Source organism: Scaptodrosophila lebanonensis, unplaced genomic scaffold (assembly GCF_003285725.1).
Source record: "Scaptodrosophila lebanonensis strain 11010-0011.00,11010-0021.00 unplaced genomic scaffold, SlebRS2 tig00000072-arrow-pilon, whole genome shotgun sequence".
NCBI lineage: Eukaryota > Metazoa > Arthropoda > Insecta > Diptera > Drosophilidae > Scaptodrosophila > Scaptodrosophila lebanonensis.
This window is the reverse complement of record NW_022060558.1, coordinates 2139704-2162713: the sequence shown is the minus strand read 5'-3', so window position 1 is coordinate 2162713 and position 23010 is coordinate 2139704. Positions and strand designations below refer to the sequence as shown.

General features: G+C 39.6%; 7 protein-coding genes across 7 annotated transcripts; 2 read left to right on the top strand and 5 right to left on the bottom strand.

The window, feature by feature from the left end:
• Positions 1 to 968: 968 nt before the first annotated feature.
• Positions 969 to 1823, bottom strand: LOC115625420. Its single transcript, XM_030520460.1, has 3 exons — positions 1662 to 1823; positions 1253 to 1602; positions 969 to 1107 (listed from the first exon to the last, which is right to left on the bottom strand). Exons 1-3 carry the CDS (start codon positions 1821 to 1823, stop codon positions 969 to 971), a joined length of 651 nt encoding a protein of 216 aa, XP_030376320.1.
• A 973-nt stretch (positions 1824 to 2796) lies between these two features.
• LOC115625419 lies at positions 2797 to 3296 on the top strand. Its single transcript, XM_030520459.1, has 2 exons — positions 2797 to 3083; positions 3143 to 3296. The coding sequence occupies exons 1-2, from the start codon at positions 2797 to 2799 to the stop codon at positions 3294 to 3296; spliced, it is 441 nt and encodes a 146-aa protein (XP_030376319.1).
• A 1481-nt stretch (positions 3297 to 4777) lies between these two features.
• LOC115625418 lies at positions 4778 to 5510 on the bottom strand. The gene is made up of 2 exons (XM_030520458.1): positions 4990 to 5510; positions 4778 to 4934 (listed from the first exon to the last, which is right to left on the bottom strand). The coding sequence occupies exons 1-2, from the start codon at positions 5508 to 5510 to the stop codon at positions 4778 to 4780; spliced, it is 678 nt and encodes a 225-aa protein (XP_030376318.1).
• Positions 5511 to 6596: 1086 nt separating this feature from the next.
• On the bottom strand, positions 6597 to 9278 carry LOC115625417. Its single transcript, XM_030520457.1, has 4 exons — positions 9251 to 9278; positions 7577 to 7638; positions 6818 to 7230; positions 6597 to 6765 (listed from the first exon to the last, which is right to left on the bottom strand). The coding sequence occupies exons 1-4, from the start codon at positions 9276 to 9278 to the stop codon at positions 6597 to 6599; spliced, it is 672 nt and encodes a 223-aa protein (XP_030376317.1).
• A 679-nt stretch (positions 9279 to 9957) lies between these two features.
• LOC115625416 lies at positions 9958 to 11283 on the top strand. The gene is made up of 3 exons (XM_030520456.1): positions 9958 to 10889; positions 10986 to 11096; positions 11154 to 11283. Exons 1-3 carry the CDS (start codon positions 9958 to 9960, stop codon positions 11281 to 11283), a joined length of 1173 nt encoding a protein of 390 aa, XP_030376316.1.
• A 38-nt stretch (positions 11284 to 11321) lies between these two features.
• LOC115625415 lies at positions 11322 to 13101 on the bottom strand. Its single transcript, XM_030520454.1, has 5 exons — positions 13046 to 13101; positions 12695 to 12915; positions 12117 to 12636; positions 11726 to 12058; positions 11322 to 11574 (listed from the first exon to the last, which is right to left on the bottom strand). The coding sequence occupies exons 1-5, from the start codon at positions 13099 to 13101 to the stop codon at positions 11322 to 11324; spliced, it is 1383 nt and encodes a 460-aa protein (XP_030376314.1).
• Positions 13102 to 19938: 6837 nt separating this feature from the next.
• On the bottom strand, positions 19939 to 22414 carry LOC115625414. The gene is made up of 4 exons (XM_030520453.1): positions 21704 to 22414; positions 21501 to 21589; positions 20256 to 20462; positions 19939 to 20191 (listed from the first exon to the last, which is right to left on the bottom strand). Exons 1-4 carry the CDS (start codon positions 22412 to 22414, stop codon positions 19939 to 19941), a joined length of 1260 nt encoding a protein of 419 aa, XP_030376313.1.
• Between the last annotated feature and the right edge of the window lie 596 nt (positions 22415 to 23010).

Genomic DNA, 23010 nt, shown 5'->3' with positions numbered 1-23010 from the left:
CAGGATACGCCAGAAAGATTTTAGATCGTTTTGGATTTGCTGAGTGCAAGCCAGTTTCAACACCGATCATAAAACATACAGAAGCACTTGAACCAGGGAAAAATTTGGCTAACGAAACTGTTCCGAGGCATCACTAAAATGAGAGAGAAATACAAAGGTGATCATGGTAGGGTGGGCACAGCACCTGCTGACGCAACACCAGCAGCGCAGCAGAGACCAGAGGTAGAACCCTTTAAAACGACAATCTAGTTTTCCGTACTCGCTTTCATTTCCAATCTACCACTTTCCTCCAGACATACCAAATACAAAATATACGTGAAAAATAGTAAAGAAACGCACGCGAATTTTAATGACATTAAATATTAGTGATCGAGCAAGTAGCACTGCGGCCTTAAAGAAGAACCACCCCCATATTGCCGACGACCGCCGTAGCCGGAACAAGCGCGTGCTTCGCTTAGCCGCTACACCCATCATCAGCTCGGCCAACAGTAGTAGCGATATACGTTGCATGCTACACGGCCTGACCCCTTTCCAGTGGGGGTGATGCGTACTGCTGACTCGGCATCCCGGTGTAGTAAGAATGATGTTTGCGCATCGTGTCCCTTAGGCTAAACACGAAGGACTTGCATATTCTGCGTTAGGTTATTCGATTGTCTGTCCACTCACCGTGAGGCCAACGCCCAGTAGGGAAAGCGAGTTATTTTATGTGAAGCCACTTGATTAAACGGCTTGGTCCACTTCTCAAATGGATTGCGGCTGCTGCCGTGCATTATCGTGCATTATTTAATCAAAATTTAAATTTTTAGGCCTCCCTTTGGCAAAAGCTGCCTACGCCCTTGAGTACTATCTAGAAAGACTGTACCAAGTAGAGATATTTCAAAGAAATATGATGAACTTTTGAAATATTTGTATTCTTTATTTGGTATTGTATTCGTAAATGTAGAAAGTCTTTGTTCGACAATAACGTGTCAAAATGTAGTCGTCATCTTTTGTATCCATTGCCAGAGATCACGGCTGCAGCTGACGTAGTTCCTCGAACAATCAGCTCCTGCGCGGCCCGCATCGCGAGCATGCAGATATTTTTCGGAAACGTTGTCCAACTTGGGTCTATTTTAGATGGGGAAATGCATATCAGTATTGTGTTATATGTATGAAATAATCAAAGTAATGTCTCTGTATGATAAAAAAAAAATAGAAACATTGCATCGATTTCTCGAAATTAGATTTTTTATCTGATAGATTTTATACGCACACCAGGATTGCATTGAGTAGTTCGCCGAATACGTGATGCTCGTCGAATGGCAATCGGGATATCTCGCATATGGCACGCAGCAAACAAGTAGCGCCTTTCTTGTTGCTATCAAGATTTTCCAAAGATGTCTCTATGATGTCGTAGACCCAGCTGCGCGCTTCATCACGCAATGTTGTTTGCAAGTCCATTCGCCATTCGCGCGCCGTGCTTACAAAAGTCGAGGTATTCCAAAAACTCCACCAGTATAGGGGGATTGTTGTTGGGGTATATACCCATTGCAAGACATAGAACCACCAAAACGATTGCTTTTTGTCCGGTAACTTGGCAGGATGTGCAACGCCGAACACAAACTGCAATGCTCATTTACAATTGTTTGTTTTTATATTATGTAGTTATAAAAGTTCTATACCTTCGAGACCCCCAGACCATCGAAAATCGCCACACGCTTACTGCGTTTTAGCGTGGCCAGTTCTTGACTTCCCGGATGGAATGTGGTGTTGGTGTAGGCCTCGACCACGGCTGCACCACACAGAAGAAGCATCAGTAGAGCAAGTGGTACTTGATGGTTCATGTTGCGCCAAACACGTTTGGATAACTAATGCCGCATCCATACTGTGGAAACATCATCCAATGAGGAATACAGGCACCTAAGAATGGGTTTACTTAACAAATTTGCAGCTACGGTCTTGAGGTGTTCAGTGAGATCGCAGAGTTCTTTCAACAAGTTTGTGACATTGAATGAAATTCATGTATTTGCTATTTCTTTATAAGGGTAAGTCAGAAGTTGATGCAATCATAGAACCCGTTTTCTGTGGAAATGTTGCGGGAGCTTCCATATATCAATTATATTCAAAATATTAAGCAAAGTATTTATATAATTAAAACACAAACATAGTTTTGCTTGTTATAAAATCACATTATCACTTTTGACCGAATTTTGCCACTAACGGTAGTATTATTGAATTACCCAAACGCATTAAATATTTTTATATACTGAGATCTTTGTGTATGGAAGTAGGTAATCGATATTCGTAGGGCATTAAATAAGCGACTTTAAGTTTCTTTTGTTTTCCGCTCCATATTTGTGGACAACCAGTTTCAAAGCAACAACCAATCGGCTGCGGCTTTCCGCTTTGAGGTTGCGCATGCGTTCCAGTTCATTTAACGGTTCTGATTTCTGTACCCGTAGTGTCAACGCCCTACTCATTAACAGGTCTGACTTAAAATGAACTTAATTAACTATCAAAATAAACAAACAACTTCACGATTCCTGTGACGAACGTGCCGGTCAGTTTATGCTTCATAACAACATGGATCGAACAAGGCAACGCATCATCACCACTTACGCCATCATTATTGCTGTTCTCAGCTTACTCCATAAATCGCAGACATATGCCTTTTTGCTGTTTCCCGCCTCATCGACCTTACAAGTCACAGGATCGATATCGATATTTATCGAATTGATAGATAATCGCAAGCTTTTCGTCGATATGGGGTTTCAAATGAATTATGCATTGCCTTTTGATGTGGAATCATTCTACAACATGGCTATTTGGGAAGATCAATTTGCGCGTGGAAAGCGTGAGCTACACAACACTACGCAAAAATACTTAATATCAAATGATCTGGAATCGGGTTACGGGAATGCTAGGCATCCGAATGACATGACCGCCGGTGAGCTGTATTTAGCTATGGAGAATCTGTTGGAAGCCAATGGCATTGATAAAACGTGTCTAATGCGCAGTGTTTGTGAGTTGGCCCACCATCCTATTAGTGAAGATCATGGCTATAGCTACCATCTTCTTGCCAAACTACTGACGTTTATTCTGACGTAAGTTTGCGTGATTTTCAAGCTGCGAACCATTTATGTAATTAACACATGTGTTACAGGCCCTCGCAGCATGATGGTTTCGATGAAAATGAGAAAGAATGTCGGGATAGATATGAGCATGCGGAGCAAGTGGGCTTCCTATCTGGAAATTGTGAACAAATGTTTCCCTACTGTGAGGTGAACTTGTTGGAGTCCATAACAAAATTTATATGAAATAAATGTTGATATAGGCGAGTTGTGTTTCTTTTTGGGCAGACATTTGATTTCAAAGGTCGCGCGCTTTAGACAGTGTTGCCACTGCCCTCGACACTAGCACCTCTTCCTGGAGGGCGCCATATTGAACATGGAAGAACAAGAGAGCACAAAGATGACATGACAGTTCAAGTGGAAGCGTCAGACGCTTATTTCAATATCACAAACTAACGTATAAGTTATTGTGGCATTATTCTTAAGAGAACACAAAATATTAGAGCCTCGCAATTGTATACCCCAGTCTTAGAAAAGGAGGTATCAGAAGAGAATAGGGGAAGCATGTAAGGTCTGTGAGCACTATGTGGGAGGCAGTCCTGGTTCCAATCTAAATAAATAAACAATGGCGGTCGGTGACTTCTATGGGATTAGTCCTTATACATGTTGAAGTTACTGGCATAAACGGTAGGAAGTAAGAAATTAAGTAAGAGGTGGAGCACAACTCTCTACCAAGATGACTCGCCAACTACTTGTAATCCCATTACAAGTCAACAAGCTCACTGAATTACCAATGAATCTAGATCCCTTCGTGAAATCTAAATTCATGAGTCATCAATTTATTAAAAACTAATATTGAAAGTATTTTTATACTCTGTACATAAAATGTCTTATGTGTGAACGCTATATCTCGGAGACTATAAGACCTAGGGACACCAAATTTTAGTCCCAGATGCCTTATGTGAACACGCAGAAAATGTGTATTTTGGAATTTCCCTCCCTCCCCCGTCTCCACCGCAAATCGTAACTCCCGTAATTCTTGGAATTTCGAACTAAAATTTTGCAGTTAGTACTTATGCATACTTAGCAGGAAGTTATAACCATAAATATATTTGCTGCCCAACCGCTGCCCAAGCGCTGCTCGCAGCTGTTGTTGATGCTGATGCTTTGGTTGACTACGAACATGCTTACACAGACACGAATAGACGAGCATAAACATACATACACTGACATAGACGCAATTGCTATGTAAATGTGCAATTAAAAAAAGAGGTAAAATCGTTCAACATTTTTTTTTAATTCTCTTACATTTTTTAATTTCTGTAATTATTCTAAGCAAATATACAGAGTATTTCAAAGTCGGGACACCCGACATTTGCTTTTTTACTTGTTATACCTCTACTTGTAGGGTAAACATAGTATATTAGGTATGTGCATAGTATGTAACAGTCAGAACGAGGCATCTTCGACCCCATAAAGTAAATACATACATACATATGTAAGTAAGTTCCTAGTCCACATGACGAGACGAATCGATCTAGATATTTCCGTCCGTCTGGATGAACACCTGCATACTTGTATTGGAAACCGCTGAGCGCACATTAACTAATCATGGTTTCAGAGAGTTTTTAATGCAGTTTTAATATGTTTTAATAACTAGCAAAATCTTTTCATGTAGGATCAAGGACCCGAAAAGAAACGCAGCATAGGTCAAACCATCATTTATTTTATATAATGTATTTCGTTATAGACTTCAACAAATTCACCTTACAGTTAGGAAACGCTTGTTCACAATCACCAGATAGGAAGCCCACTTGCTCCGCATGCTCATATCTATCCCGACATTCTTTCTCATTTTTATCGAAACCATCATGCTGCGAGGGCCTGTAACAAATACGTGAATAAAAAGGTTCGCAGCTTCAAAAGCACACAATCTTACGTAAGAACAAAAGTGAGAAGCTTGGCGAGTAGATCGACGATATAGCCATTATCTTCACTAATTGGATGGTGAGCCAATTCACAAACACTGCGCATTAGACACGTTTTATCAATGCCATAGTTCTCTAAAAGCCGCTCCAATCCCACATAGAGCTCACCGGCGGTCATGTCATTTGGATGCATAGTATTTCCGTGATGCGAGTCCAGATCATTTGAAGTTAAGTACTTGGTCGTACTGTTATATAACTCACGCTTGCCACGCGCAAATTCATCTTCCCAAATCGCCATGTTGTAGAATGCATCGACAGTATATGGCAGTGCATAATTCATTTGAAGCCCCATATCGACGAAAAGTTTGCGAGTATCTATCAGATCCACTAATATCGATATTGATGATGTTACTTGTAAGACCGAGCTGCTGGGAAACAGCAAAAATGCATGTGTCTGCGATGTACAAAGTAAGCTGACAACAAGAATGGAGATGGCGTAGGCAATGATGATGCGTTGCCTTGTCCGATCCATTTCGGTATGAGGAACAGGCGGGCTGACACGCTCGCCACATAAACCAAGATGTTGCTTTGTTTTTATTTTGCTAATCAATTAATTTCGTTTTAAGTTAGCTGTTAATGAAAAGGCGGTGACAATGCGTGAACAGAAATCAGAAACGTAAAGTGTTAGAACTGGAGCGCATGCGCAACCTCAAAGCGGAAAGCCGCAGCCGATTGGTTGTTGCTTAGAAACTGGTTGTCCATAAATGTGGAGCAGAAAACAATAAATACATCCGAAGAAGTCGTCCAATTAATGCTCTACGGGAATAAACTCATCATATACAAAATTCCTATCAATCAAATTAAGTGCGAAAATAATTTGTTTTCACAACAAAATATATGTTTGTATTTCAAATAAAAAAAATGTCTTCAATATTTTGAAAAGATTGGATAAATCGAAGTCGAAAGTTAATTCTTTGCAAAATCACATATAGAATAGAACAACACATGGATTTCATCCAATGGCACAAACATGATCAGACACATCTGCTATCTCACTGTTCACGACAATAACTGGTCGTTAAATAAATCTATATTTTATTGCCTTTATCTGCATCTGAGATACATTTTTATAACCAGACCAACAGGGTAAAAGGTTTGGATAACCAATTATAGTACACATAGTCTAATAAGCCCAAATCAGGAATAATCACATACACTTTCCCTCTAATATCGCTAATTTTCTTTATGCCTAATTTTCTCATGACAAGTTTCAAAGAGAAAAGTTAAAGCTACAACAAATTTAATACATACTATATTTTAATTGGTTGACCATGATTCAAGCCCGAGCTAAATTTATTATCTGGCTTTCGCAGGTCTAGGTGTTCAACGGGACAAAGCGATAGCCAGATAGACATGCCTTAATCGGCTCATCTTGTCGACTTATCAAGAATATATATACCAGCCTGAACCTAATAAACCCTTGTACATTTCACGTACATGGTATGCAAGTAAATCCTTGCTATAATTTATTTATTTTTTAATTCGTAATTTATTTTAATTTTACAATTTTTGTATTGCTAATTAAAGCAATACACTTCATATTTTAAATAAACTTCGTTCATAAATTACTAGGAAACATGAATTTGCTTATAAGCTGTAAGATATCGTGCTTACAATGAGAATACAATAGCTTACAGTCTTTGCCGAGAAAACCATTAAGTTCAGCTTCTTCATAGGCCTGCTTGTAGATGTGTTCAGTATCGAGAAACCCATTGTGCTGTGAGGGACTAGAGGAAAAATGTAGATGAGAAGCTTGTAGAGGGTTCGTTGCCCGCTTACCTCAAAATAAAGGTTACTAAATCAGTTAAGATAAATTGATATTGATCGTTGAACGGATGTCGAGCTAGTTCACAAACACTGCGTAGCAAACATGTCTCGTCAAATCCATAGCTTGTCAAGAAGTCCTCTATAGCTTCATATAGTTCACCAGCAGAAAAATCTTGCGGATGCATCTGCGCCAAGCCATCTCGTCCATATTTCGCATACATTTCAAATTCAGTTTTATTGCGCGGCAATTCCCGCTTCGTTTGAGCTTGGGTTTGGGGTAAATTCGCGAAACCCGGCCATATGGGTATATTGTAGAAAGAAGAAAGGCTATTGGGTAAGTCGTACCCAACTGAGAAACACCAATCGATTAGAATGCGGCGATCTGGATAGAATGCATGTACTGGTATGGAAACGGACGAGGTTAACTGTTTGAAAGAGCGGATTAGATATAAAATTAAAAGTATCCCCATTTTTTAATTAGCCAGCACGATCGTCAAAATAGTTTTGTCGAGCTGAGCAGTTATCTTCGTCTGCTTTATACTCGAAATATGTACACTATCTGATTTTTCACAAGAAAATATTATGTACTTATTTCGCATTTTGTCATCAATAATTATTATGCGAAACAACAATATTTGGAATATCTTAATAAAGAAAAGATTTCCCACAAAAACTTATTTAAATTCCTATCATTTCTATGACAGCTTTGTAATTTTTTTAAGCCGTTGTACGATTAGTTGTTTTTACTTGTATTCATAAACATTAACTTACTGACATTGAGGTCGACTCGGGATACAGTAAAGCACTGGAATTCGTTATACTGGCTATAACTACTAGCCAAAATGCTAGGAAGTAAAAAGAAGTGAAGCACATCTTTGAACTGTGTTGCTCGAATCAGAAAGGCTAACTGATCTCATTGCAAGTAAACAAGCTCACAGAATCACCAATGAAACTGGGCCTCTTCGAAAAGTCAAATAGATGAAGTCATCAATCTGTTAAAAAACCAATATTGAACGTACTTATTACCAGCATAAATAATGCACAGACGAGTGAAAAGGTTCTAGACGCATGGTCATAATTTACAAATTTCATTTCTTTAGGCGGTTCATCCGCATGTGGGCAGACAACAGAGGTCTAAGTTGCTCAAAATGTTACCGTTTAAGATCTTTTCGTCGCTAGTGCTATGCAGCCTAGTTATGATCTTGTGTCAAGCTAAAATGCAAGTCAAAAGCACGAAATTGAAGTCACCATTGGAGAGAGTTTTTACACGGAGAAAACGATACCTGCACTTCCCAACTGGCTCATTATTCAAATTCACAGGAACTTTAACAAGAGGATTACTTTCGACCTATCCACGAGGCTTGAGCTTTGCTTTGGAGGAAGCTTTATATTTTCCCTTACCTGGCTCGCATCGGGATTGGCATCCCAAATCTTTTTTAACCACGACTTCTACGACAAAAAAGCCGCCGACTAACAATGTTCTTAGCTATTCTGTTATAGCAAACCCAAATCAGACTGTGATAACAAAGCAGCGCCTCGATATGGGAAAACCAAGTTACACTAATTCGCAGAAGTGGGAGCATTGGGCCAAATATGGAGCAGGGCAAGCCGAATATTATGAGCGTTTTCCCTGGCAAGCTGCTAACTGGACAAAGTGGACAACACCAGCTCCCAAATGGTCCCATTGGTCGAAAATTGGCAATAGGAATTATATTAAACAGTCGAATTGGCGACATTATCATGGGCATCGAGATCGAAGGCAATTGTTTGATCACCTTACCAGATTTAGCGAGTTGTAAGTACTATATTCGAAGTTATGATTATAAGTAAGTATATGAACTATGTATTATATTAATCAAAGAGCATGTTTTTTTTTAAAGATTCAGTATGGATATCAAGTCCTGCATTCTGCGTACGATATGTGATAGCAAGCGCTTATTATTGCCTCCAGGCTATTCCATGGTGGAAGACATGTTGCGGGTGCTTTTTACGTAAGTTGGCATCAAATATTTGTTATATTGATCTAACAAGCGACTATATATATTATTTGAGCAGCATGCCAACCATAAATGGATTAGACGATGACTATAGTCGTAGTATGCGGCGAGATGCAGATGAGTGTGTTAAGGAACTAAAGTCCCAATGTAATATGAATGTGTTGATTTGGTTTTTAAGTGGGAAAATAAAAAATAACACATTTTTTAAATAACCAAAAAACCGCCAAATTTTATGGTTAAGAAGTTATGGAGACTGTTTGATAATTCATTTGTTAAATAAAGATTTAAATTCCTGTATGATGTCCCCATTTATAAATTGAGTGCCAGCTTTGCTTTAAAAATTTGTTTGGTTAGTTGCTTTAGAATAATTATTGATCACAAAAAGATACTTTAAACTTTAAATCTCCTCGATAACAGCGAGCATCACAGACGCCTCAAAAGACTCCACTAATTAGAGTTTCCAAATAATTTTTCATTTTAAGCTTCGAAGCCCCATCTTTGATCACAACATTTGTTTAATCTTTTAATCTTGGTAATATGGCACTATTCAAGGCACATGAACTGATTTAATAATTGTTCTTATGAGGCAAACCTTAATAAAGCAACAATTAAAAAAACAGGCGGCTAAGCAGAATAAATAAATATCATCACAAATGTGCTGCTTTTAAGATCTCTCGGATAGTCGGGTAGACTTGTAATCTTTTGGATTATTCGAAGTAATTTTGTAACTGGACTAATTTGGCTCGTAAAAGGGTATTATTGTAGGAGCGCCCTTTACAATTAGAAACTGGATCATCAATTGTTGAAATGGTACATGATTTACTTTTGCAAAATATAAGTACATGTTTCTACATAGATCTATTTATAGAGCAGGAAAATACAAGTAGAATGGATTTTAATTTATTTATCTTTAAAACAAGATTTAAAAAATAATCAAAAAGTGGGGCACTGTACAAATAATCTCTTCAATCAATGTACCGCTATACACCTAAGTGCGGATTTGTATGCATACTTGTCAAATGGACGTATTTATTTTTCAAATTTACAACAAATCAATGATGATTAACTTGTAGAGCAAACCAATCATCCGAAATTGGATTGGCCCTGCTTAGGTTGACTTGCCGCTACGATAACTCAATCAGTGTGGGTCCAACGATGCGCTGGGGAGTTTTAATTCTGTTTTTCCAACTTGTCGCCATTTGTTTGACGGCTCTTGCAGAGCCTGAAAATGCATTCAGTGAACTGAATCACGTTGTGCAACGCGTTTTTACGCGTCAAAAACGTTTTCTGATTTTCCTAAAGGGTGCCAATATGAAATTTACCGGTTCCATTAGCAAAAGTGTGATAGCGCGCTTTCCCAAAGGTGTTAACATGGCACTGGAAGAGGCGCTTTATTATCCTGTGCCACGGAGTCGCGAAGATTTGTATCCAAAGGCTTTTAAGACCAAAACAACAGAAGCACCAAAAATATCTACGACTCAATCTTACGTTTGGATACCGGGCACAAACTGGCGTTTCAAAGCCCAACATGTGCCACCATATCAACTCGTTCCATTTAAACCTCTCGGTTATGAAAGACCTCCCCCAAAACCCAAACACAGGATCGATGTATCACCACCCACTTATGCCAACCCCAACAAATGGCAGAAGTGGTCTAAATATGGACAGAATAATACGTATTGGAGGCCAGAATATGAGCATTATAAGAAATACAAGTATGCACAAGTCGAACAGCCCGCAGCAAACATGAAATGGCGAAAAAGGCCAACAGGTTCGTCTAAATATGATCATTACATTGACAATTGGACATCGCATGGACAGCACGGACAGTCGTGGAAGTCAGATGTACCAGACAAGTGGTCGAAATGGACAACAGTATCCCCCAAATGGACGAACTATGGCAATCGTTGGTACAGGGATGTGGAACAGAGCAATAACGAGGAGAAAGCCGAATTTTATGATCCCCACAGTGCTCCTTATGAATTATATGACTATGCGGATCTGACCCCTCTTAGAGATTGGCGGCATTATCATGCGCATCGCGATCGCCGACAGTTGTTTGATCAACTTTCTGGTTTCAGTCGTCTGTGAGTAAATTTGCAAATAGATTGATTTATTGCTGCCTGTTCAGTTAATTAGATGTGATTTGATTTGCAATAATTTTAAAATTTCTATTCGACCAGACTTGGCTTCGATGTAAAGACTTGCATTTTACGAGCCATGTGCGACAGCAAGCGATTACTGTTGCCACCGGGCTATTCCATGATGCAGGACATAATACGACTGATCTTCACGTAAGTTATTCCATTAACCCTATAACGCATGTTTAAAACGCTAAACGATGTATACAGAATGCCCACCATAACGGGCGTGGATGATGAATACAGTCAGGCAATGCGTATGGATCCCGAACACTGTGCCCAACATTTTCGTCAGCAATGCAAGGTAGATATACTGGCTTGGCTTTTCAGTGGTCATTAAAATAAGAACAAAAGCAGAACCCATTTATTCAACTCGTTTTATTGTACAAAGTTTGCCTCCCACATGGATTGCTTGCATTCTGGATAGAGAGCGGCACAATCTCCGTTGTGGGCATGGGCCTTGTCATAGCGTGCATTCTGATAGGCGACCGGTTCGTCCTCCAATGCTTCGGGAATGGTAAAGACGGCGCGCATGAGTTCGCCCACAAAAGTGCCCGGCTCCTTTTCATGGGACTTTTGACCAGTTTCGCATAGTGTACGCAAAACGCAGTGATGACCGTGCTGACCACGTCTATAGGGTGAGAGAAGATGGGGAAATTTGAACCAAGGGATTACATTCTGGGGAATGATTAGTGTATAATAGTTCTCTGAATAATCGAAATGGTTGAACTGGTTGGCTAGTTTTGGTTTTGCTAACTAAGATTCTTGTTCATTTAACTCACTTATTCAAATACTTTTCGATGCGTTCATATAATGCCTGTCGACTAGTGCGATGATACTTGATTTGTATGCGATCCAATCTGCTTAGCTCGGCCTCGCTTTCGCTGGCCACACCACTACGTCGCTGGCGATGGTGCGGATTGCCTGGATCCGGTATACTGCGTTTTCCAAACACCGAAAAAATACGATGATGGCGTGTAAACGGTTTCCTTGAGGTTATATACGTGCCCCCGTCTGGCGCAACGCCCTGACGTCTTTCGAGTGGGGGTGATGCGTACTGCTGACTCGGCATCCCGGTGTAGTAAGAATGATGTTTGCGCATCGTGTCCCTTAGGCTAAACACGAAGGACTTGCATATTCTGCGTTAGGTTATTCGATTGTCTGTCCACTCACCGTGAGGCCAACGCCCAGTAGGGAAAGCGAGTTATTTTATGTGAAGCCACTTGATTAAACGGCTTGGTCCACTTCTCGAATGGATTGCGGCTGCTGCTGTCCCGATTGTAGTAGGAGTAGTAGTGATTATCCTTTCTACGCCAGCCGGGAGGGACTGTTGGTCGGCGGTAGTAACTGTCCGCGTATTTATAAGAAGGATGCATGGGTGTGTGAAAAACAGGCGCCATGCTGTAATAGGCATTGCTTGCACTGGGCTTCGCAAAGTTAATATAATTGGGGCTATAGCCAGTGTAACTTCCTGGAGAACCTTGTTGTGGCTGCTTGGCGTTATCCACGTAAGTAATATTTGACGCCGTGTCATTGCGACTAACTTCTATGTTGCCTTCGTCAAGGAGCTTTGTGCGAACATCTTCAAGGAGCTCGCTGGGCGGCTTACTCGGTAATTCCCAAGCCAAGGCGACGGTAATTCCCAGCACCAAATAATTGGTGAAGTCCACCACACATACGTATTCATCGTACACTGTGTGCGTTAGGAGAAGCATGTCATTTGCATGGAGACTGCGAGTAGCACGACTTACCCATCTGAAAGGAGCTGCCTTCCGGAAATACCAAATAGCGTCGTTTCCTGGACAATACGTCCTGTGAGTGCACATGTCCGTGTTGCTTGGCTGTCTCATTTAGCTTCGATTCAATGAGTTGCTCCAAATTGGAGGCCTCCGGTGCTGTGTGTAAGTCAAGGGATGGTTTCGCTGTCCCCAACCCAATGACAGCTGTAGGGTCCGCTTTCGGCTCAGCCTGACTGGGGCATATTAGCGAGAGAAGCAGTGGAAGAAGAAGAACAATTGGTAACTGCAGCAAACAATTGCAAGCATTTTCATGAGAGTAGCTTGTTTTGTTCCTGACGCACATTTCCAACACTTGCGGCTCACGCTTCGTTCATGCGCCAACTGTTGGCACCAAGTTGTGCGCTCGCTGGCCAAAACATTTCCAAGCCGATGGGCAAATGGACTACAAAAGCGGCGCACACTCGCTGTCTGTTAATTGCTTCAGTCGGTCTAGTTGGTCGCCATGGCTGCGAGAACTTTCCGAAGTTTGACTTGGCAGCAGCGCTTTTCGTATATCTATCAACGCCTTCTCCTCTTTCTTCGTTAGTTTTCACACTTGTCTCTGTCTCTCCTTCTCTGACTCTGTGTCTGCCTCCGCCGCGTCTTCTGTTCTGTTTTGTTTTATTTTGTCAAGCAGTTTGTCTTTGGCTCCGAGAGCTCATTGCTCCATTTAAAGCTTCAAATTACTTTGGCACGCTTGGAACTTTTCTCGAAAGTGGCACACTTTGTGTGTTTCCCTTTTGGTGTCTTGTCTAACGTTTCCCAATGCGTTCCGTGCAAAACGGAATACCGAATAATAAAATAAACTGCAGAAATGCAACGGAATTATTGGTAATGCGATCGCTTGCTGCTTATTATGAAGAGCGAAACAACTTGCAGTGACAGTCCAACATGATGAAGTTCAGAAGTATTGGTGCAATTGGAAGAGCGGGTAACTCTGATGTCCGTGACAGTTGATTAAAATTGTAAATCTGAGCTACAGAGCTGAGAAATGCACAGAATGCATTTGGGAGTTTGCACAAAGCGTATGAAGAGATGAACTGAGAAGCTTTTTTCATCTGCCCTTAAAACTATTTGTATGCTCTACACTCTGATTTATAACAGAGCCTTATAAAATATTACTCATTTATTCCTTAAATAAATAAATTTATATTTGTCTATTAACCCACTGGCCCTTAAATAACTTTAAGATCTTAGCTTAGATTATATTGTAAAGACATCCAGGGCATTGCCATAATCTCGAATATCGCGCATATCACACATCGGTTAGAAAAATAAAATGCATCATATTTGATATATGTACTATACATGCTATAGATAGGTTAAAAGTCAAACTGCCCGATGCGGAGTAGTATTACTGAGATAAACTTGCTTCACTCTCTTTGCCATGTCCAAGTTTAAAGATTACCTCGATCAGATCACATATTTGCCCTGTAACCTATGTTTTCTATTCCAATTAATAGTGTAGTATATAGAACAGTAGTGTAGGAGTGGTAGAATATAACACAGTAGCCCTGCCATACTGCAGCCCTGGTTAGGAAATGACAGTTGGCATATGCAAAAGGGAAGAGAAGGAAATGAAAGAAAACGAAGTACAGCATAAGTAGCATCAGATCAGTGAGTCGGGCCTGAGTTGTTGAGGCAGAAAGAGGTATTGAGTGTGCTCGTGCTAAAATCAAACGATGAATTAAATAAATGTTAAATAATAAATAATCTAACAGACCTACATACCTAATGTTAATTATACAATAAAATAATTGAGAAAACTAAAGTGAGTGTATAATTTAATCGGAGTAAGGCCCTCGACAACCCATGCCCTACAATCTTGGGGGCTCAACCGTTTTTTGTGCAGTGAAACCCGAAGAACAATACCATAAAGGCATCATAACAATCATTAAATTGTTTGTTTTTCGACGTTTCGTAAAATTGCACAGAATACATAAAAAAAAAAAACAATTTTGGAGTGCACGAGGCATAATTTTTCTTTTGGACGCCTAAATGCATAGAAAGCGGCGAACATTTGAGAAACTCAAACCAACAAGGCGCCAGTGAGACAGCCTGTGAGACAGCAGCGTGGCACGTTTAAAACCGACGCATGCGAGCGAGACAAGCAGATGGCAACAAAATCATAAGTGTGCAACAACCGAAGGTCAGAACGATCACAAGGTGTTCATATCGGCATCAACCGTTACACAGCAGAGATCGACTGTACCGAAAAAGAAGCAGCGAGCAGAGTAAGCGGCGACGGCGTAGCAAGAGAGCTACGACAACAGCAGCGAGCAGAGTAGGCAGCGACGGCGTAGCAAGAGAGCTACGACAACAGCAGCGACCAGAGTAAGCAGCGGCGGCGTAGCAAGAGAGCTACGACAACAGCAGCGAGCAGAGTAAGCAGCGACGGCGTAGCAAGAGAGCTACGACAACAACAGAGTAAGCAGCGACGGCGGCGAGGTGAACATAGATCGACGACGACGGTGAGCAGAGTAAGCAACAACAGAGAGAAGAGTAAGCGGCGTGTCTTATTGCCAGAATAAGAGAGTACCGGCGGTGAAGAGAACAGAACAGAAGAAGAAACAACAAGACGCAGCCAAGAGGGTGGAAAATCATACAACGGCAAACAGTGGAGCAAGTTTGCTAAACAAGTAAATATAACACTAATTATATTTAACAAATTGGCAAATTACAAGCAAAAGAAGATTTTTGAATATATATGTTTACCATAAAAGCACAAATATTCCAATGAATTTTGTAAAATAGAATAAGTTTACTAACTTTGTATTTAAGGTGTATTATGTTGTACCACGAGATAGCACAACTCAAAGTTCCAGAGCTAAAAAAAATTTTAAGTGAATTAGGTTTGCCAACAGATGGGCTAAAAGTTCAGTTGCAGGAAACTTTATCGAGATATTATTCTAAAGGAGGAGATTCTGAGGCAAGTTCAATATACGAAGAGAGTGTAGCAGAAGGTGCAGGTATTTCAGAGCAAATTGAAAATATACAGCAAGACGTTCAAGAGAGAGGATCTGAATCTAGCAACAAAATGACGTTCACATTAAGAGATATTCAAGACTCTATGACAACTTTCGATGGTAGCGGAAGCTATGACGTTGTCGATTGGTTAAGAGAGTTTGAAAATAATGCTCTTACTGTACAGTGGAACGATTTGCAAAAATTTATATATGGCAGGCAATTACTTCAAGGAGGAGCAAAGCTGTTTATAAATTCTAAAGAAGTGCTAAACGATTGGCGTACGCTAAAAAATGCATTAGAAGATGAGTTCAGCACAAAGTTTACGGCAAAGCAAATACATAAACTATTGGAAAATAGAAAGAAAAAATCCGATGAGAGTTTAAATGAATATTATTACAGCATGCTGAGTTTAGCTAATAAAACCAAACTGGATGAGGAGAGTATCATTGAATATATCATTGAGGGTATTCCAGATTCAAAAGTAAATAAAAGTATTTTATACCAGGCAATTACAGTAAAAGAGTTACGCGACAAGCTAAGAATTTATGAGAAAATAGCATCAGGTAGAGAATGGAAACCGAAAACAAAGTTTGAAACAAATGAACAAAAGAAGTTTAAAGAGGATATTCGTTGTTTTAAGTGCGGAGGGAAAAACCACCTAGCCAAAAACTGCAGAGAACCAAATATAAAATGTTTTAAATGCAATGAGTTTGGGCACAAGGCTAATCAATGCGAGGTGAAAAATGAACATGCATTGGTAAAGAAAGATAAATCAAACTTGCAGCAGCTATCGCAAAGCGTTTTTAATAGAGTTTTCATAAATGTCCAGATAGGTAAACATGTCTTGTCAGCTCTGTTCGATTCAGGCAGTGATATATGCACCATCAGCGAGAAAAGTTACAAAGCGATACATCCAGTTACTCTAAACCGAGACATAAAAGAACTTATAGGTATAGGAGGCAAAAAAATTTATACATTGGGTTCTTTTAGAGTACATACACAATTGGATTCTAATCCAATAGCGATTAGTTTTCATGTAGTTCGAAATGAAGATACTTTATACGACGGTGTCATTGGAAGCGATGTCTTAGAGTTCGTCAACGTGACCCTTACAGCTAAAGGCATTAGTTGCCAAGCCAGAGAAAATGTTTTAAATGAAGCAACAAAATATCAGGAAAGTAAAAACAAAGAAGAAGATAAAATACCGGAGTTAAAAAATACATTTAGCCAACTACTAACAATGGAAGTTGCTAAAGAGTCGAGTAAGCTTGACTTTTTCCATCTAAAGAGCGAAATTAAAACTGAAGTAGAAAGCATGATTGATAGTTACAAGTATAGAAAGCCAGAGAGTAGTCCAGTAGAGATGAGCATTATATTAACAGACGAAGCACCAATTTATCAGAGGCCTAGGCGATTGTCAATTGAAGAGCAGGAAAAGGTGGACAAGCAGGTTGAGGATTGGCTCAAAGAAGGAATAATTCGTCAAAGTTTTTCCGAATTTGCTTCTCCTATTGTACTTGTGTCAAAAAAAGATGGTACCAAGAGATTATGCTGTGACTATAGAAAGCTCAATTCAAAAATCGTCAGAGATAATTTTCCGATGGCAACAATCGACGATGTTCTTTGCAAGCTTCAGAAAGGGAATATGTTCACAACATTAGATCTTAGAAATGGATTTTTCCACGTTCCTATTAATGAAAATTCCCGAAAATATACAGCTTTCGTCACGCAAAAAGGGCAATACGAGTTTTGTTTTGTTCCTTTTGGTATTTCAAACTCCCCTGCTGTATTCATGAGGTATATATTTGCAGTATTGAGACCACTAATAGACAAAGGAACAGTTATTTTGTATATGGACGATATAATCATTCCTTCAAAAGACGAACAAGAAGGTTTAAAAAAGTTAAAGGACGTGTTGAGTTTGGCAGAAGTTTCAGGCCTTAGGATTAAATGGGAAAAATGTCAGTTCTTAAAACGAAGAGTAACGTTCCTAGGGTATATAATCGAAAACGGTTCGATAACTCCATCAAAAGAGAAAACTTCAGCAGTTAACAATTTTCCAGTTCCTCGAGACAAAAAGGCAGTTCAACGTTTTTTAGGTTTAACCTCTTATTTTCGCAAATTTGTACAAGATTTTGCCATAGTGGCCAGACCTTTGACCAATCTAATGAAAAACAATGTGACTTTTAGGATGGAAGCAGAAGAATTAGCATCGTTTCAGGAGCTTAAATTACGTTTGACTAATTCACCAATTCTACGTTTATTTGATCCAAAGATTAGTACCGAAGTGCATTGCGACGCGAGTATGTATGGATATGGTTCTGTACTAATGCAAAAAGATTCCGTAGACCAACTTTATCACCCAGTCGAGTATATGAGTCGTAAAACTACCGCAGCCGAAGAGAAGTACTCGTCTTACGAATTAGAAGTTCTCGCGATAATCCAGGCTTTGAAAAAATGGAGAATTTATTTGCTAGGACGAAAAATTAAAATAGTGACGGACTGCAACGCTTTTGCTATGACCATTAAAAAACAGGATGTTCCTTTAAGAGTAGCAAGGTGGGCGATTTTTCTTCAGGATTTTGAATATATAATTGAACACAGAGCAGGAACGAAAATGAAGCATGTTGATGCTTTGAGCAGAGTACACTGTTTGTTGATTCAAGATTCTTTAAGACACCGCATTAAACAGGCACAATGTCAAGACGAATGGATAAATGCTATTTTTAAGGCATTGGAAACAGGAATTTATAAAGATTATTACATTAAACACGAAGTATTGTACAAGGATTTAGTGAGAGAATTAATAGTTATACCCTCAAAGATGGAACACGAAATTATTACAATGGCACACCGCCAGGGACACTACGGTGTTAAAAAGACCAGTGAACTTATCCAAAAACAGTATTATATACCAGATTTAGCAAAAAAGGTTGAAGCGATTATAAAATCATGCGTAGAGTGCATCGTAGGTGAGCAAAAACATAGCAAGAAAGAAGGTTTCCTCAATGCAATCGATAAATCAGATGAGCCTTTGAAGACTTTTCACATCGATCACATTGGTCCAATGGACACAACAAAGAAACAGTATAACCATATATTAGTGGTTGTAGATGCATTTTCCAAGTTTGTTTGGCTATACCCAACAAAAAGTACTGGTGCAGAAGAAGTTGTAGATAAACTGCAAAAGCAATCAGCAGTATTCGGTAATCCAATGCGAATGATCACAGACAGAGGCACAGCTTTTACTTCAAACGTTTTCAAAGAATATTGTGAATCAGAAAATATTCAGCATTTATTAATAGCCACAGGTGTACCACGAGGTAATGGACAGGTAGAAAGAATCAATAGAATTGTCATTACTATGTTGAGTAAGCTATGTGCTGAAAATCCACAAGTCTGGTACAAAAACGTCAATAGAGTCCAGCAGTTTATTAACACATCTCCTCCAAGAAGTACTAAAGTGTCTCCTTTTAAAATATTAACAGGCATAAATATGAGAACAAAAAACGATCCCGAACTCAAGGTGTTGCTGGAGGACGAACTCCTCAATGAATTGCAAACCGAAAAAGATGAAATTCGTAAAGCTGTAAAAGAAAATATTGCACATATTCAGGAAGAAAATCGACAGTCATATAATAAATCTAGGAAAACTGAGAATGAGTATGAAGTCGACGACATGGTAGCAATAAAACGTACACAGTTTGGACCAGGACTTAAATTAAAAAGGAAATTTCTAGGGCCCTACAAGGTAGTTCGAAAGTTACGACATGGGCGCTATGTAGTGGAAAAGATAGGAGAAGATGAGGGACCAAATACAACAAACACTGTTGCAGAATTTATGAAAAGATGGTGTCCATCATTCGGGACGAATGTCTTGTCGGATGGCCGAATGTAGGAGTGGTAGAATATAACACAGTAGCCCTGCCATACTGCAGCTCTGGTTAGGAAATGACAGTTGGCATATGCAAAAGGGAAGAGAAGGAAATGAAAGAAAACGAAGTACAGCATAAGTAGCATCAGATCAGTGAGTCGGGCCTGAGTTGTTGAGGCAGAAAGAGGTATTGAGTGTGCTCGTGCTAAAATCAAACGATGAATTAAATAAATGTTAAATAATAAATAATCTAACAGACCTACATACCTAATGTTAATTATACAATAAAATAATTGAGAAAACTAAAGTGAGTGTATAATTTAATCGGAGTAAGGCCCTCGACAACCCATGCCCTACAGTAGTATAGCGTCATTTTTTAATCCAACCAGAAGGTGTGACTGCAATCACTGTACAATTGTGCACAGTCTCCACCTTGCGCGTGGGTCTCCAGGTAATGCAATGAAATGTACTTTTCCGTCCCATCAGTATTATTGTTAGCACGCGTTGGCAACTGAAATATTGCAGATAGTAACTCCATTATAAAACTTTGTGGTTGCGCTGTCCCCTTAAGCCTTTCTCTCGATTCGCAAAGTGCACGAAGCACGCAGGCAGTGCCATTTAGTTTTTGACTGAAACGAGATTCTGATGATAAAGCCCAATGTTGGCTTATAATTATGCTTCAGAAGCACTTACGCCGTATATAACCTTTCAATCTTTCGGAAAAGCATTTCCCGCGAGGTCAAATGCATCTTTAAATGAATGCGATCGAAAGCAGCATCTGTATCCAAGCTCCGGCGTCGTCTTCTTCGTTTGCCAAACACAGGATAAACGCGATGAGTAGGAGGAGCTTGCAGCAGTTTTCTTTGACGTCCAGTACGTCCAGGGGTGTAATAATTATTGCTGTGAATAATTAATAATGTAATCTATTAATGACATTTAATTTACAAGTATGTTCCCCTCTAAGCAACATGCAGCTTCAGCCTTTAACTTGGTCGAACTTTTCACAGTTTTCCTATTTTTACGATTTGTAGCTACTCACAGAATTTAAAAGTTAGAGTTTCTAAATGATATAAGTATTACACGTTTTACAAGTTAGATCTAAAAGGGTAATGTTTAGCGCAAGAGAGGATCTGGGAAATATAAGAAAAGCTTACAATAACCAAACTTAGTATGAAGTTATTTTTACCACAATCTCTATTTAATGAGGCTATATGTTTGGCCGTGGTTTCTCATAAACTTGCGCTTCATAAGTATGGGAAAAGTCTACACACCAAGTTTAGCGACCTTACCTGATATGATTAAAATTCGTGTACCCGTAGACCGGCAGGTCCACATACTTGTATATCGATTCGTCTAGTCAGGATGATCAGATTCAAAATACAATATACAAAGTACTTAGAATGCATTTTGGCAAGGCATATGACTAAACAAAAGAGGAATGCTTAAGTCGAGCCGGCTAATCTCTTAAATACCCTGTACCAACCCACAAAAAAAATTTATTAAATAATTTAATAAATTTAATTAATTAATTAAATTAAATATAAAATATTCCATACATTCATTTACATTTATTCTAGCTCTTATAATTATACCGGACAACAGACGGACAGACGGACCTGGCTATATCGACTCGGCTTGCGATTCTGATCAAGAATATATATACTTTCTGGGGTCTGCCACGCCTCCTTCTGTGTGCTCCATGTACACTCGCACAAAACTAATATACCCTTTTACCCTTTGGGTACATCGTATAAAAATAATTTTACTTAGCACGAAACTTTTTGTCTGTTACGAAATTGTTTATTATTTTTGTTCAGATTGAAATGCATAGCTGCAGCATACATACATATGTACACGTATATATATATTTATATATTTAATAAGTAATTTTGTATAAAGTTTGCTGTTTAATAAAGACTTAAAGGAGCAGAAACTTACCGCGACGATGGTTCATAGGTGCTCCACAGGCGTTGCTTATCACGCCAATTTTCTTCGATACGCGCTTTATTGCGCTCCCACCAATTGTTCTTGCCATTGTTGTATTTTTTATCGTAGTTGTTGCTGTTGCTGTTGCTTTTATAGGGGAGCTGCGATGCGCCGCTTGACCACTGGCCAGGCTGCTGCCAATGCCAGCTTCCCGCAGGCTGTCGCGCATGCCAATTAGCCGGGCCCATGCCAATGTCGGTGGCACCAGCCTCCGTTTGCCATGGCCGCTGTGCATTTGCATTTGCATAAGCGGAAGTGGCAGCGTCGCGCCAACCATTTGTATAGTGGTGGCCAGTGGGCAATGGAGGGGACTTTGGTGGCGGGGGCGGAGATGGCGTCGCCTTTGTCTGTTGATTTGACTGCGCGTGCAACGCATGCCAATTAGCAGGCGGTCGATAGTAGGCATCCTTTGGCGGAGCCGCCACACTGTCATTGCGTCGCACTACGCCCAGAGTCCCGTCGTTCAGACGTGTGCGCACATTTTCAATCAGTTCGCTGGCCGGCTTACTGGGCAACTCCCAGGCCACGGCGCATGTGATGCCCATGATGGCGAAATTCGTGTAGTCCACGATGGGTATGATTAAGTCGAAGACCAGTTGAAATGAGCTGCCCTCGGGAAAGAGTAGATAGCGTTTGTGGCGATGCAGTCGCACCAGCAATTCATGTTCTTTCTCTTCTTGTTGTTGCTGAAAACTGTTCAAATTTGTTGCAGGCGGCAACGTCAATTTATTTAATTCATGCGTCACATTAATGTGAATGTCACTTGGCTTGCCCCTCGGCAGCTGCAGCAGTTGAGGCCCCAGGAACAGTAGTCCTAGTGTCACGACTGCCATTACGCAACCAATTACTTTGATTGTTTTTGCCATTTTGGCCTTGTGTCGCTTTATTGCTGTTTTTGAAATGGGCAAAAGGCACTTCTATAATTGAGTAATTGCGCAGCGCGCGTTCCTTCCAACTAATATTTTCTCTGCACTCAGATGGTTGCTTTAAAATTAAAAAGAGAAATTAAGAAATTTTAATCTGTTCTACTTATACTACTTATATATAAGAGGCTATAGCTTCGGATAAACAAACTAATACTTTTCTGTGTTTTAAAATTAAAAAGAGAAATTAAGATATTTTCATACTTGGTATACTTATACTACTTTTCATACTACTTATACTTATATAATATTTTCTGGCCACTCAGAAGGGTGCTTTAGAATTAAAAATATAAATTGAGAACTATTAATATATCTGTTCTACTTACTTCCTATTCTTATATATTTATCCGAAATAAACAAACTAATAATTTTCTGTGCATTCAGATGGTTGTTTTAAAATTAAAAGGAGAAATTGAGAAATTTGAACATATCTGTTCTTCTTATACAACTTATACATGGAAGGATTTAGCTTCGGATAAAATTCAAATTTCGCTCACGAGAATAAGTTGTGTTATAAAGAAATTATATAGGTGTACAAG

Bases quoted from the DNA above. Each gene is read 5' to 3' on its own strand.
- LOC115625420 (XM_030520460.1), bottom strand. From the start codon at position 1,823: ATGAACCATCAAGTACCACTTGCTCTACTGATGCTTCTTCTGTGTGGT. The intron at 1,603-1,661 runs GTATAGAACTTT...TGAGCATTGCAG, and splicing joins ATGGTCTGGGGGTCTCGAAG to TTTGTGTTCGGCGTTGCACA. The intron at 1,108-1,252 runs GTGCGTATAAAA...CATCTAAAATAG, and splicing joins CTACTCAATGCAATCCTGGT to ACCCAAGTTGGACAACGTTT.
- LOC115625419 (XM_030520459.1), top strand. From the start codon at position 2,797: ATGGCTATTTGGGAAGATCAATTTGCGCGTGGAAAGCGTGAGCTACAC. The intron at 3,084-3,142 runs GTAAGTTTGCGT...CATGTGTTACAG, and splicing joins CTACTGACGTTTATTCTGAC to GCCCTCGCAGCATGATGGTT.
- LOC115625418 (XM_030520458.1), bottom strand. From the start codon at position 5,510: ATGGATCGGACAAGGCAACGCATCATCATTGCCTACGCCATCTCCATT. The intron at 4,935-4,989 runs GTAAGATTGTGT...TATTTGTTACAG, and splicing joins CTTCTCACTTTTGTTCTTAC to GCCCTCGCAGCATGATGGTT.
- LOC115625417 (XM_030520457.1), bottom strand. From the start codon at position 9,278: ATGAAAAATTATTTGGAAACTCTAATTA. The intron at 7,639-9,250 runs GTGGAGTCTTTT...CATTTTGGCTAG, and splicing joins TTATTTGGAAACTCTAATTA to TAGTTATAGCCAGTATAACG. The intron at 7,231-7,576 runs GTAAGTTAATGT...TCTTTCAAACAG, and splicing joins CCGAGTCGACCTCAATGTCA to TTAACCTCGTCCGTTTCCAT.
- LOC115625416 (XM_030520456.1), top strand. From the start codon at position 9,958: ATGCGCTGGGGAGTTTTAATTCTGTTTTTCCAACTTGTCGCCATTTGT. The intron at 10,890-10,985 runs GTGAGTAAATTT...CTATTCGACCAG, and splicing joins CTTTCTGGTTTCAGTCGTCT to ACTTGGCTTCGATGTAAAGA. The intron at 11,097-11,153 runs GTAAGTTATTCC...CGATGTATACAG, and splicing joins ATAATACGACTGATCTTCAC to AATGCCCACCATAACGGGCG.
- LOC115625415 (XM_030520454.1), bottom strand. From the start codon at position 13,101: ATGTTTTGGCCAGCGAGCGCACAACTTGGTGCCAACAGTTGGCGCATG. The intron at 12,637-12,694 runs GTAAGTCGTGCT...TAACGCACACAG, and splicing joins AGGCAGCTCCTTTCAGATGG to TGTACGATGAATACGTATGT. The intron at 11,575-11,725 runs GTGAGTTAAATG...CTCACCCTATAG, and splicing joins ATCGAAAAGTATTTGAATAA to ACGTGGTCAGCACGGTCATC.
- LOC115625414 (XM_030520453.1), bottom strand. From the start codon at position 22,414: ATGGCAAAAACAATCAAAGTAATTGGTTGCGTAATGGCAGTCGTGACA. The intron at 21,590-21,703 runs GCGGGAAGCTGG...AACAATGGCAAG, and splicing joins ATTGGCATGCGCGACAGCCT to AACAATTGGTGGGAGCGCAA. The intron at 20,192-20,255 runs GTAAGTGCTTCT...ATCTCGTTTCAG, and splicing joins ATTGAAAGGTTATATACGGC to TCAAAAACTAAATGGCACTG.